We start from the raw sequence: 14,836 nt of genomic DNA on the forward strand, positions 1-14,836 counted from the left end.
ACCCCATCTGCCATATGACTGCTCTAATGTCTGGGTTGACCGTAGTTACTCACTGTACTAGCATGTAGCTTGTACCTCTTCTTTTTGTCCCTCACAGGGCCAAAGCACTGAGCTGAGCTCAGACTGTTTCTCAGTCAGTGAACCTTGTTTCGCCACACTTAAGAAAAATACGGACAAGCTGATATGTGTACAGTAATTAAAGTAATTAAGATTATGTTGATAAAGTGATGCAATATGATTATATAAATGATAATTACAGTAGTAGTGAGTAGCAGTGAGTCATAACACAAATCAATTAGCAAAACAAATATGGTATCACCCCTTGTTTTAAAAAGCTTCTCGGAGGGTCCTCAGAAAACATTTTCTGTCAGCGATGGAACTGATAACGACAGCAGCTCTGATTTTTCTTCTGTGCTTACAGATACAAAACACAGGTAAGAGTCCTTTCAGCCATCATTCTTTAACATACTATTTAGAATAGCATATTGTACAGAGGACGGAGATGTTTTTATCACCGACTGTCAGAATGCCCTGGCAGTTATACTGAGGTCACGTCCTCAGATAGAGGGTCTCATATGTTGTACAGACTGTAATACCAGTTGAGGGAATTTTGCGAGATATATATATATATATATATATATATATATATATATATATATATATATATACATACAGTATCTCACAAAAGTGTATCTCACATTTTTTGCTACAAAGTAAAGTATTGAGTGTACAGCTTGTAAATGTGCTGTCCCCTCAAAATAACTCAACACATAGCCATTAATGTCTAAACCGCTGGCAACAAAAGTGAGTACACCCCTATGTTAAATTCCCATAGAGGCAGGCAGATTTTTATTTTTAAAGGCCAGTTATTTCATGGATCCAGGATGCTATACATCCTGATAAAGTTCCCTTGGCCTTTGGAATTTGATTGATTTGATTCCAATATCTTTAGACTAAATATATTAAATTGAGAATTAATAAATAAAATGTTGAGGAACATCCAAATCATTCATATTCATAGAAGGGAGGTAATTACACTCATGACATCAATGTTTCTAAAATTCTGGCGATGGCCTTGCATTTAGCAATCCTTTGAAATGGTGAAATTCGTAGACATAATAATTTGTCTTTTCTCCAAGGAGCTCTTCCTGTTAAGTATAGCCTTGAAGACACTTCAGGAAATGGCAAACAAGGTATGAAATGAGTTAATTTCTCTGCACTACAATTTGAGAACTTTAATATTCCCAATTAATCCCAAGAGTGATGCCAAATCATATTTGCATTGCTTCTTTTCCCAGGCTACTTTGTGAGAGAAACAGTTGCTGCAAAGACAGAAAATGAGAATCCCCCATGTCAGATTTTTCCTGTCCCTGATGATCCTTTGACCACCACTCCTCTACCTCCGATCTCTGTCAGTAAACTAGGACAGACAGCCCCTCCTCCTCCCCCTAGTGTCTTCTACCAACCTATCATGCCTTATTACGTTCTCCAGTATCCAGTCAAAGGAGGGTCTTACGTGTATGGACAAGGTGCTGATAATGCCGGGTTTATCCAAGGAGGGGGTCAGCTTCTTTCACACTCACCTGCATCCGGTTCTCTCCCATTTCCTCGGTGGTTCTTGGATCTCCAGAGAGACAAACGCCTCCCAGTGGGCCCTCAAAGCAATCCAAAAGGAAATCAAAGAGGTCCCCTCCAGACTCCAAGCTTTGAGTCTACATCCAGTGAAACATCATCTGAAGAGGATGGTGACAGTGACTGAAAAGATTCTGGAGGATGAGACTGATTCTATTCTTTGAATATACCAAAATGTAAATGAATAACTGTATTAAGGATTCAAACAGTGTATGCAGTTGTTAATTTCCACTGGAGGGTGTCTTTCAGATCTTAAAGGGGTCCGGTGGAGTTTTCTTGTGAACAAAAGTTTCTGTTCTACATTCAGTTACTCACTGAAACAAATTGCGTCTAACAAACATGTTGAACGTCTTTCCTTCCTCATGAAGCATTTGCAAAGCTGATTTTCTTAAATGTTTTTCTGCATTTCTTTTCTTTCACATCCATGTTACTGCTAGCTTGGAGTCTGTACTCTTTGTTGGTACATTAGTGTGTATCTTGACGAGTCACCACCACCTCTAGAGCAGTAGAATAATGTGCAACCATTGGCTGAAATGTAGCAGAATCTTTATAGGGCTACTGCAGCAACTGGCCACTCCCATTTTATTAGGGGATTTGGGAGAGACATATAAAAAATGTAATGTTAGTCCTTAGTATGAGTCAAGCTATGAACGCACTGCATCTGCAAATACATCCACATATCTTAAACTGTGAAATATTTGAGTTATAAATTAGTTTTCTCTTAACCCAAGCCAGGATTTTATCCGGACTTGACAAACCTTTTGGATTAATACGACAGGCTGAGTAGGACTAAGCATGACAAGTAAACCGTAAACCAACTGCTCCTTACTAATTATAAATACCGTAAGTGTAATGCTTGCAAAATAAAAATCAGGTTATCACCGAAACATGTCTTTCAAAGGGTAAAATATTTGAGATATAAACAAATAATGACCTTGTGCGTATCTCTACATAAACTTCAGCTGTCAGATCACCACAGCAAAGAGCTCCTTTATGGAGGAACCTGCAAACATGACAAACGGTATGAGTGGTGCTGATATCAGTAGTTTATTGTATGTTAAGTCCAACACATAAAAAAAAGGAAAAATAAAAATAAAACCAAAAAAAAAATAATTCTCCACCTGCAACACTTTTGTACTAGCAACAAGTAACCACAGTAAAATTAAGATGGCTGCCAACTGTTTGCCACTTCTAAAGCCAAGAAAGTACTTTTATTTTCATTCAAAAAGGACTGGAATGATACACTATGAGGATCCATTCTACTGCGTTTTACATTTTTTATTCTCTTTAGAGGACCCTTTAAAAGTTTGGAAAAAGGTGGGTAATGGAAAACTTTGGTGAAAAAAAAAAAGAACTATCCCAACTGTAAATTTATATCCTCAAAAGTTTAACCTTCAGTATGATGTAAAAGCACAAATTGGTCTGAAAGCATGATGGCTCTTCTTCGTCACCCTCTTCATCGACCATTGCTGTAAAAAGCATGAATGCAGTCAAGTGCTCGGGTTAAGCAATTACCTGACAAATAAACATTCGGTGTAGAGGCACCCACGAGAAACTGTTAAAAACACTAGAAAGACCGAAGAGCTGTATTTTTATTTTTTTGGAATATCAGGTCTAAGATTGATGGTAACAAATTAGTCTCTCTATTGAAAACTAATCTCACATCGGAAATGATTTCATCCCAACTACAAAGGGACAGTAAGCGAGCATTACTGTGGAAAACTACATAGATTATGCCATGTCTGTACATCAAATCTTGTTTTTAACTGCGAGAGCAAATTTTCTTTCACGTTAACAAGATGAGCACTAATATTTTATTTTTTGACTGCCAGATGACAAATTTGGAGAGAGTCCGTGTTCAAAATGAGATTGTCCCCGAAATGTTGAAAATAGTGCAATACCACCAGACAAGGAAGACCTCATGAGTATTTTAGTCAAGAAAAATGCTACATCAATTCCACTTCCCATTTCAGTGCAACAAAAAAAAAAAAAAAAAAAAGAAAATAGTCATGTTTTCCTTTCCCGCTGAAACCAAAAGGTCTTCCCTCCCTACAGAGTGGTAAAAAGAAAGTAAACTAGAGCACAAGAGGGAGACGACTAGTATGGTGTTCAGATCAGACTTGCCTTGAATGGAAAAAATAAATGAATAATAAAAATGAAGCACAATGAATAATCAGCATATGAAAATACAAATGCATAAACGGCTAGAAAAGTGAGCACAATTATTTGCTAGTCTGTAGGCTGGTACTACGGCCAGCCCACCCACACAGATAATTACAAAATTGTTGCTGAGAAACGAACAGTCCGACAACTTTTTTGCCATGAGTTGCAAAAACTATGGTCAGACTGAAAGTAAGGATCATTGTGAGACTTTTACGGTTTCCAAAACGGGAAACCTTAGTTCACTGAAATCACGGTTGTGTAGAGCTACGACTTCTTAAACCAAGGAGCAAGCATTTCACTGCCGACATCTTTAATGTACCTTTTTTTTTTTTTTTTTGGGGGGTAATTGTTCTTCAGATGCACCTCTTAACCATTTAACATCGAATAGAACTGGAGGCACCTATTGTCTCTACAAAACCCAAGAACAGACAACATACAAAACAAATGTACAAAACTCACAGCAGATCATTTTAGGTAGTAAAACAGTATGGAAAAATGAAAAAAGGTGAAAAATGCACCTGAAAAAAAAACGTAAAACTTGTGAACACTGCAGGGTTTTCTTTTTTCTATTTGCTCCCAAAAACAATAGTTCAAAATGAGCAGCTCTATATTAAGAGGCAGAATGCCCCAAACCGCTTGGGGACTAAGACTGGAAAAGGTGAAATAGAAGGCACCATTCATGCTTTTATCAAGTCGAGAGAGAAATTAAAAAAATACACAGAAAACAAAAACATACAGTAAACTATGGTTTTTGCTGTACATTTATTCTGTTACTCCGAGAGGAAGGGAGGGAAGAGAGGGAAGGTGTCGTCCATCCCAGTTTTGCGGTCTAGCTGGCAGGGAAAAACATGAAGAAAAACAAACTTGAAATCAAAAGAAAAACCAGAGCGAGCCACCACTCTTATATTGTTCAACTTCGTTTCTTGTGTATCCTTTGTCCCCCCACTCATTTGGTGAAAGTCCAGGATTTGAGCTTTTTTATATTTTTATTCGATTTATAAATGAGGAAAAATATAATGTAGATTTGCTTGTCATCTTGTCCATCCAGCCAGTAATTGATGCGTAGTTTTGGGTCAAAAGTGTGAAAAGTACATTGGTCACAGCAGACAGGCTGTGAGCGAGGTCTGCCCCGGAAAGTCGCATCGTTTTGAGACAAAACCGGTCTCTCCAGCTGCATTCCGAGCATGGATGTCAATGTAATACGACAAAAAGTACCCATTAGTGCATATTGATGAGTGCATTATGCAATTTTGAAGCAGTGGTCTCTCAAAAGGAAAAAAGTAAAAGGCAAGCTTTTCCCCTGGAACTGCACAAATTTTGCATCTCACTCTTTTCCAACAGTAACGGGCAGAAAACTACCATATAAAATGTGCAATAGAGGGATTTCGTGAAGCAGCGCCCCAGTTAAGTCAAGGCATATAATCTCTTTTCCAAATGATGGGCTGTATTATCGTAGTTAAAAGTCCCATCAGTCCCTCCTAATGTGGCAGATTACTCCTGGTTGGTTTCGCCTTTTTTCACAAATTTACAAATTAAAGTTTGTGAATTCTTGAGATACCTGAAAAGGATGCTCAGCTCACAACTAATAAGTGAATTTTTGTTTGCTTATTTTGTTTTGTCTATTTCACAAACAAAGGTTGACAGGCTGTGTCACATTCCAAAGCAAAGAGGGAACAAAAAAAATAAAAATAAAACAAAAAAACAAATATATACGTTTATACATGAAGATTTCTTTTCGTTAACGAGAACGGTTGAAGATGAAGAACGCGGTACTACTTCCACACTGCACGTGGTGCTCTTCTCAGCGGCGCTGGGTTGTGAAGCGACCCTCTCCCTGGCCACCGGAGCCTCTTCCGGATCCCATGCCAGGTTTCGGGGCCATGCCGCCTCGAGGTGGTGGTCCCCTCCCGTCACGTTCTCGCATCATTCCACTTCCCACGATGCCTCTCGAACCGCCAGGGCCCCGGTCGTTGCGCCTCATGTCCCGACGCTCGTCACCGCCGCCACGGGTCTCTCGTTCACGCACAGCCCGAGTCTTCTTTTCTTCCACATTCAGACGCACCTCGCCTCGAAACATGATGGGCTGCAGGGAGAAAAGCACTGTTACTACAGTGGGGGAAACCAGGACTGAATATTTCCCTAATCAATTTCAAAGCCCACATCATTCACTGGTTTGCACACACAAGTTTGTCAGTCGGTCCCAGACCCCATGTAAGCACTGCTGTGTCACAATGGTCTGACCTGACAAGTTCTGTGTCCCTGCCAGTGAAACTATTTCATCCCTAAGGCTGTGTTCAGGCTGACTTTAGCCCTCTGTGAAAGAAAAAAAAAAAAAAAAAAGCAGTCTCCTTATTAATTTGAATGACGTTGCAATTGGAGTGCCAATGCAGGAACCTACAAAAAAAAAAAAAAAAAAAAAAAAAAAAAAAAAAAGGCAGCATAATCTGACAAAAAAGTGAAACTTGGCTAAACCTTTGCCGCAGCGGAATGTCATACAAGATGTTGCATTGGTCAATCAAAAACATTCAAGCGCAAATTCCTGGTGGATTACTTTGTATCCTGAGTGGAGTAGTTTACCTCCGTTTATCACCGTGACAAAAGATAAGTTTGGTTATTGACATATCACATTTATAGGGCACTTATTTTGTATATTGGTATATAGATTTTCCATACATTACAAGACTGTCCACTGCCTTTTGGGCTGGGATATTTTTGTAAGAGACAGAATCCTTATTAGTGTCTTTGAGACCAGCGAGTTTCCACCACAAGAGGGTTTAAGAAAATAAATGATCTTGGCTCAACAGCACAATCCAGTCATCAACGAATGCACTGTGACTACCAACCAAAAAAGAGCAATCAAAAGTTTCAGTGAAAATACTTTGACAGGTGTACATTAGCATTGCTCCAATCTACTGTTTGGAGAAACTTTTTGCCAACCATGATACATTTCAAGGGTACTAGGCTCCTACATCAAAGCAATATAAACAGCTGTGGAGTGGCTTCAAACTGCCCTTCTTAATTCATATTTTACCTTATCTGCAGCAACACAGCTCCTGGTTTTTTTTTTTTTTTTTTTTTTTTTTTTTTAACTATAGTTGTGGTCTGATCACAGCCTTAGATATCCGGGTAAGAGCCTGATTTGTACCGACATGACAATGTGAAACAAAAATAACGTGTATTGTAACATTATTTATATGCTCCATATTTATATATTTACATATTTCCTGTGGGGGTTTACCCATACTGTGTCACATTGTAGACTAGATGTAGAAATGTGTGTCACCAATCCACCACCAAATGAATGAGTGGGTAATAAAATTTTAATACATGCCCCTTGTACCTTGGCCCCCAGGATTCTTTGCACAGGTTCAGAGTCATCAAAGACCACAAATCCAAAGTTGGGCAGTTTCCCACCAACACCCTTGGTGTTGATCCGCAGCTCCACAACATTTCCATATGCTGAAGGAAAAAAAAAAAAAAAAAAAAAGTTGTAATTTAACAAATATTTATTCACTCAAAAAAAAAAGTGAAGGATTTTTTTGACAACATATATTGTTGCTTCTTCAAGGAAACATACTCAAGAAGAACTCTTTGAGCTCGCTCTCATCAATGTCATGTGGGAGGTTGCCAACAAAAAGCTGGTGACTGTCTGGGTACCGGACAATCCGCCTGCTATCAATGTCACCAGATTCAGCATCTCCCCTGCCACCTGCAGGTCAGAACAGTCATAAAAACACATCAGATCAGCTCACATGCATCAACAAGAAAGTAAAATCCCCAGCATCATGAAAGTGAAACCCATAACACGTGTAAGATGACAATGACTGAATAACATTCTCATAAGTAATCAAAGCATAATCAAGAAACAGGATTAGAGATTTACTTAGATGTGACAGGTTTACCTTTGTTAACAAAACTCAAGTGTGGTTTCCCCGTTTGTGACTCCAAAGATGCAACACCATCTAATAGTGACAGAGACGTGCAGGACATAAGAATAAACCAAATGAGAAGCTTGTGATAGCTTGTGAAGTGATAAACCCGTAATTTGGGGAATGAGTGTTGGCATTACCAGGCCTGGGACCCCGAGGAGTGAAGGCCGGTCTGTCGCGTGTGCGCTGGTCTCTGGTCCGTAGAGGTGCCGTCTGTGTCTCGGTCTTTGCTTCAACTCTGGGCTGTTCCATTTATAAAAAAAACAAAAACAAAAAAAAGACTAAAATCAACCATACATAATTTTTGCTTTTACATGGTGCCCCAGAGAATCCGTTAACTTGAATATTTGGTTATAAGAGATCGGTGATGCTGTTCTACCCTCGTTCTCCGTGAAGTTAGTTGGAAGTGATGTAATGTAGTGTGGAGTGAGTGTAGTGAGCACTGTGCCGGATAACCTTTTAAATGCTACATTGCTTGTAAGGAACTCATGGGAGTAACAGGCGAACCACCTTTAAAAGTGACATTTTCTTTTTAAATAAATGCTGTTCATGCCGATGTGAAGAGTGGTTTGAGGATTTCGAAAACTGATTAATATTTAAAGTGCTCATATCATACTCATTTTCAGAATTGTATTTAGGTTATATCAGAATAGGTTTACATGGTTTAATAAAAAATATTAAAAACAAAAAACATTTTTGTTGTACTGCATATTGCTGCAGCTCCTCTTTTCACCTGTGTGTTGAGCTCTGTTTTAGCTACAGAGTGAGGCATCACACTTCTATTCCATCTTTGTTGGGAGCACATGTGCAGTACCTAAGTAAGGATTACTACCCAGTCAAAAGCAGAGCATGAGGGCGTGCCATGCTAGCAGCACCATGTGTCGCACGTTCGTCACGGAAGTAAAGGCAGGACTACAATAGAGCTGTTTGGAGCAGTTTGTGAACAGTGTTTTCTGTTGGAGATGGTAAGTGCCTTTGGGGTGGACTTTGGGCTTTTTCACTTTGTAAACCTATAACGCAAAAAAAAAAAAAAAAAAAAGATCTAACACACAATAAAGGAATGTGTTAAATTTGGTGTTGTGGTAATTTGTGCCAACACTGTATACCATGTAAGGCCTTGACACACCAAGGAGATCACGAGGAGATTAAATATAGCTTATCCTGTTAAACTTAATTTAAACACCGTAGACCTCTCTTCCTCTGCACTGTGGTTGGTGCCAGTCCTCTAGCTAGCAAGCAAGCTAACTAGCCAGCCGGTAGTATAGTATATATCATGAGACAATATAAATTTGTCAACTGTCAGATTATATAATACCGTTTATAGGGTTGGGTACCGTTCACATTTTTACAGCTACCTGAAATTCTACCTATTTTATATTCAACCTATTAAAATCAAATAATTATTCATTTCTTTCACTGCAACTTTTATTCTTGTATTGTTTTTTTTTCCCCCGTCTCTCTTTAATTGCCCTTTAATGTTTTATGTAAAGCACTTTGAATTGCCTTGTTGCTGAATGTGCTGTAGAAATAAAGTTGCCTTGCAACCTCCAGTCTGTCAGTCTGTCACCAGGGCATAAAGAATACTGCTGTGCTTGTCTGTCTCGGAGGAAGTGTAACGTTAACTGCACCGCGACTGCTTTCTGCGCACCATTATATTATATTGCAGCCAGCGTCGTCTGCGTGAAGGTTTTGAAAGTAACTACACTTGCAACAGCTTTACCGGCATTGCCGTGACTCACTGTGACTTAAACTGCCGAGGCGACGTAATTTCGCTCTGTCCGCACCTCTGCGTGGGTGTCGGAGCCCCACTCTCTGTCACACATGCAGAACGGACAGATAAGTTCGGTAGTAGCAACCCCCCCAAAAAAAAAAAAAATAAAGTACAGAGTTTTGTACCCAACCCTAACAGTTTCTAGCAAGGAATCTATTGCATTAATGTCTTTTTGTATTACACCACTGTATACTAATGCTAATTTTTGTATGACATTTTCATGTCATTTTTGCATTAATGTGTTAAAGTAACTTGTTTTTCCAGGTATTTAAGTTTACTTTATTAAGCAAAAACAATACATTTATCTGGTGATTTTATCCATTAATTGATTTCATTTCCAATTTGATTTTTCTGAAACTGCTTTAAAAAGTTCAAGTTATATGGTGATATGGCGATAAAAACTGTACTGTGATAAGAGTTCAAATCATATTGCCCATTCCTATGAAAGGAATGTTTATATAGCCAAAGCCAGTCTAAAATGCTGTACAAATCAAACTTTTAAAGTCTGAGGAAGTCTTGAAATCATGAGACTTAATGGAATACAGTACATGGGTTTAGGGCTGTGACGGTATGGATTTTTTCTTACTGCAGTGAAAAAGCAACGCAACACTGCAGTTTGGTGGTTACCTGTGAGCTCGTAGCTTTAACAACATGGGGTGAGATTCCAGAAGAGGCGGCTGTGCCACTAGGAGGCAGGTTTTTACTTGTCACAGAGGCCCACGAGAAAGTCTGTGAGGGATGCAGTAATGCATTGTTAGCAACAATAACCACTCAACACCTTACTATAACATAAGTAGGCATATCTTTGGGCATATTACTGCCATCACTAAATCTCTGTTGGACTTGGTGACACGCTACTGGACTGCATTATAAAAAGACTGAAAATTTAAGAAACTTTAGATTAAATACATGAAATTATTTTATATGTAGCATCGCTAACATATCAAACAAAGAGCAAAGTTTAAGGACAGTAATTTTGGCACTTATTATTCAAGGAAACCACATGGACACATCAGTCTTACCTTGGGAGGCTCCTGGGTGTTTGGTGGAGACTCCACAGGGACCGGTGATGGTGCTTTCTCCTCCATCTCTTCCAGAACCTTCTCATCTACTTCAGGCTTTATCTCCTCTACTTTGGGCTCTGGTTCAGGCTCTGGCTCAGGTTCTGGAGCTGGCTCCTCCATGGGCTCCTCTACTCCATTACTACAAAAGCACAAATCAGCATTCGGTCACTTCCACAGGTAAACTAAATTTAAACTGCAAAATCCTTCATGCTAAATAATTTTAAAATGTAAAACACAGTAAAAAAATATATATATATTAGTGACATATGATGAAGTTTTAGCATACGTGACAGGGTGAGGTTCGTAATAGGTGGTGCTGTTGGGGCTTTCTTGAAGTGGCTCAGGGGATGGCTGCCTCTCCTCTGGCTCCTCTTCAACTTCCTCCTCTGATTCTAAGCGAGAGAAAGCAAAACAATTTGGAAATTATCTGCATAAGCATCCTCACATTTCACCATGAACTAAAACTCACAAATAAAAAACTGTCTGTTTTGGGATTTTTTGGGAACATCTAACCTTCATCAAGCTCAGCTTCAGAGTCTCCAAAGACCTCATCCTCGTAACGGAAGATGTCGTTGTGGACGTAGAACTTGTTCGCCACTGAACCCTAAGGAAATTTGTCATGCAAACAGAGTCCATTTTAAAAATCAAAGCAAATGACATTAGATTAAAAAGGACCATACAATTTGTTTTGAGCCCACTAGTGACTCAAATTAACTTCTTTCTTGTTAGTAATTTCAATATAGCAACAGTAGCTGATCTCCAGTTCTCAGCTATGTTTGAGCCAATAAAATGTCTTTACATTTATTAAGCAAAACATCTTTGGAAATAAACATTTGTTACTGTCACTTACTGTAAACTCAATGTTAACAGTACTGAAAGGTAGAGGGGTACTAACCTCTGGCGCAAGCACGAACGTTTGCATAAACTTCCTCATGGGCTGACCATTGTTGGACAGTTCTCCGAGGACTTGCACCACCACCCCATCACTCAATGTGGCATGGGCATCCACATGCCTGATCTTTGTGTGGCACTCACTGAACTGGAGGGACATGACCTTCTTGTGGATTTCCTAATGCAGAGACAAATAGATAACCAAAAACCTTTAATGACTTGAAATCGAGTGACAAATTTGTCAAAATCAGCTTGTAATTAAAAGGATATATTTCCATGCTATAAAATCTGATTCCTATTTATTTCAAGAATTTGGCAGTTAGCAACAATCTGAGGTTAGGCAGTGTTTTGTTACTTAGCTCAACCTTAATAAACAGGGTGATGATACATATTTTTTATATCTGTCTCCATTTTGGTCAGAGAATCAACAGAAATACTGATATGGAAATATAAGGTTGTTATAAAAAAGGAAGGTTTTATATGGAATGACAATCATGTCACCATCGTTTCCTCCGACATTTATTCCTTCCTCAAATGCTGCCAATGATTTATTTAGTGCTATGTTCAATTTCTTTAAAATTAATACTTATTTTATCACCACTGTGAATAATCTTGTACCAGTCACCTAATACACAGTATTTTAAATGTGAATCTTCATTATTGGGCTGTAGCACCTACCGCTTGCCCGTACACCGCTTCTGCCAGCTTCCCACTTGGGTCAAGTCCTCCATGAACATAGGAAGAATTCCTCCCATAAAACCTAATGGTACAACAATATGACTGTTAAAACAGCATTACCAACACCAACAAATGTATTCTCTTCCACATCACATGTTAATTACCTGTGCAGGAAATCTGGTGCCTTGTTTAAGAGTGTGTAATACTGCCTCACAAACTCCCGCCCTACAAGCAGGGGACTTGGCTTCTCCATCACCATTTCTTTGGTAAACAATATTAAGTGCTGAAAAAGAAGATAAAGGAATAAATAGCAATATTGCCATCTAGAAATGTAACACACAAACATTATATATCAAAAACAATGCAGTTCTATACTACAGCCCTACCTTTATGTAGGTTATTTAGTTTTGGTTCGAGAGGTGTAAATTGAACTATGGAGGATGAGGTTCCTAACAAGCTATCCTAATATAGTTATCACTCTGTGTAACAATACAATTCAACAGGACCACTTACTAACTACAGCCTAAAAGAAATTACCATAAAGTTTAAGAAACATCTTTCCAAACTAGTTCAAACTGAACATTTCAACTTTCATAAAGGTTGGATTTGTGGCAGAGCTTTAGTAATAAGACCGCATTCGTTTTAACTAGGCTTTCCCAACGATTTGGCAACTGAATGTAGAAGATAATGACTTGGGGAATTAAGCTTATACCGCTAACGTTTAACGTTATATGAGTTACCAGGCCATTTTAAGGAAGCCCACATTAATACTCCTGAACGTTTGTTGTCGGGTTAACAGCATAGTTGTGTTTGAGTAGCAAGTACAAAGTACAAAAGGTGAATCACGTCTCCTTATAACAGAACAACGTTTACTTTCTTTGTCTCATTAGGCCCACGTTTTATCTGACCCACATCAATTCAATAGCAGAAGCAAGACAGCTGCCTGTTTCGCTAGCTGGCTAAACTAGCTAACACACAACTGCGCCATCACGTTCATCCAATGAGACAAAGAGGAAAACTGGCTGTAGTAGATATAAAGGGAAGTGAATGCAGGCGTTCAAGTTTGGATGATGAGAAAATGAACTTTCCTACAATTAAATTCTACTTTCAGAAAGTATACATCACATAAATGTGTTACACACATGTGTGCATCCTTTGCTTTGTAGATAAGTGGCCTACTGTATGAGTCAGGCCTTTCATGTCTATGCTAACAACATTTTGCAATGTCTCACGTTTGTCGCATGTGCATTAACCAGCCATGACAGATTCATAATTTGCATCTTATGTTTCAGTCCTAGAAACTGTGAGCCCACTGTGTCAGCTAGGTCAGCGTTATCTAGACTGTAAAAACAATGGAAGGAATATAGCCTCCAACTACCGGCCTCTTCGCTGTCATTCTAAATGGCTAACCCTAGCCCGGCAAACAGTGCATCAACGCAAAGCTTGCGACATTGCTAGTGAGCTAGCTAGCGTTAGCTTAAGCTAACTTGTGGCGTCGTCGTTTTTCTTTCAGCTGCTGTCACTTTTACAATGTGCGGGAGTAACACTTTTAAATAAACATCGGTATTTTCGGTAACACAGAAAAATTGACATCTAACAAGTGGTTACGTGGCTGTACTATCACACACAATCACAACTTGCACGCTAATTGCAAGCGGGGGAAAACCATCGAGCCGAAGACATAACGTTGAGCCCGTTGATAGTGCACCAATAAAGTATGTCCATGTTTTGCCAGAGAGTCTTCGACATTGACATCCACTACTGATTTATAATTAGTTGTATCATAAGCGATACAACCCAAAAAGGTAATATAAAGTTTACTCAAACTTTAAAATAAATTAACGTTACCCCCAACTTAACGTTACACTGACTGTCGAGCCATTATCAATGGAACAAGTGGAGTGCTATGCTAGCTCAAAGAAAACAAAGGAAGGCAGATTTTACCAACTTAAATTTTTAACTAATGTGTGCTATTTGTACAGTAGTGACACACCTTGTTGGCCACCTTGAATGATTACTGCCTGTCAAGCGAATAGCCTGGTTTTGACCAGACAATGCAGCTAAGATTAGCCGGTACGGTTAACGTTAGCTTGTCAGCCGTCTGATAGCTTAGCTTGGTGGATGGTGGATGGCTTACTTACCTTATAAAAGACCTATCTATGTAGACAGAATTATTTGTAATAAATATCTACGAATAACCAGCTATAAACTGTTCTGAAATAGCCCAGGTTTATACAGTGATATTTCCCTTGCTTCCCTAACTAGCTAACAGTTTATGATCTCTGCTGTACCAGAGATTGAAGTTTTAAAGTGATAGGTTCTATTTATTGTTTTACCCCTGCAATATGGGGCAGGGAACCCCCATCACAAAGATTCAGCCAATAGACTGTTTACACTAGGCAACATAAATTATGACGCCAAACAAATAACCACGCCCCCCAAACTTTCTACCAATGCTGTGCCAAAAACATTAACTTAAACTTGACTGTAGTAGTATTGATCATCACACTTGTGTCGTGTTATTTTGCTTAGTGCTACTTCCTATTAATCTTCAGTGCCTTTTTTGCTGACCTATAACTCAAAAACTCTTCATTCTACAAATACAGTTTTATACATGTGTCATTTTGTGTACTTTCCAGCCTATAATACAAAATGGCATACATTTGCATTTTTAATGAAAAATCCCTGAAAGTTGTCCTTTTGGTACA

At 38.8% G+C, this 14,836-nt stretch overlaps 1 protein-coding gene across 4 annotated transcripts; it reads right to left on the minus strand.

The window, feature by feature from the left end:
* Window positions 1–4,538: 4,538 nt before the first annotated feature.
* On the minus strand, window positions 4,539–14,448 carry g3bp2a (G3BP stress granule assembly factor 2a). 4 transcript variants are annotated; one of them, XM_028597454.1, is made up of 13 exons: window positions 14,270–14,448; window positions 12,293–12,411; window positions 12,129–12,210; window positions 11,455–11,628; window positions 11,073–11,163; window positions 10,846–10,951; window positions 10,518–10,698; window positions 10,123–10,224; window positions 7,865–7,967; window positions 7,698–7,757; window positions 7,373–7,504; window positions 7,136–7,254; window positions 4,539–5,878 (listed from the first exon to the last, which is right to left on the minus strand). In XM_028597454.1, the coding sequence occupies exons 2-13, from the start codon at window positions 12,385–12,387 to the stop codon at window positions 5,597–5,599; spliced, it is 1,527 nt and encodes a 508-aa protein (XP_028453255.1). In that variant the 5' UTR covers window positions 12,388–12,411; window positions 14,270–14,448; the 3' UTR covers window positions 4,539–5,596. The 4 variants fall into 4 exon arrangements, with proteins under 4 accessions (XP_028453255.1, XP_028453247.1, XP_028453272.1 ...); XM_028597446.1 differs by having other exon boundaries at window positions 7,127–7,254; XM_028597471.1 differs by lacking the exon at window positions 7,698–7,757.
* Window positions 14,449–14,836: the final 388 nt, after the last annotated feature.

This window comes from Perca flavescens, chromosome 2 (assembly GCF_004354835.1).
Source record: "Perca flavescens isolate YP-PL-M2 chromosome 2, PFLA_1.0, whole genome shotgun sequence".
Taxonomy (NCBI): domain Eukaryota; kingdom Metazoa; phylum Chordata; class Actinopteri; order Perciformes; family Percidae; genus Perca; species Perca flavescens.

Excerpts from the sequence above, each read along its gene's own strand:
- g3bp2a (XM_028597446.1), bottom strand. The coding sequence starts at position 12,387 with ATGGTGATGGAGAAGCCAAGTCCCCTGCTTGTAGGGCGGGAGTTTGTG. Across the intron at positions 11,629-12,128 it reads AAGCGGTGTACGGGCAAGCG|GAAATCCACAAGAAGGTCAT; the intron begins GTAGGTGCTACA and ends TCTCTGCATTAG. Across the intron at positions 11,164-11,454 it reads CGTTCGTGCTTGCGCCAGAG|GGTTCAGTGGCGAACAAGTT; the intron begins GTTAGTACCCCT and ends AAATTTCCTTAG.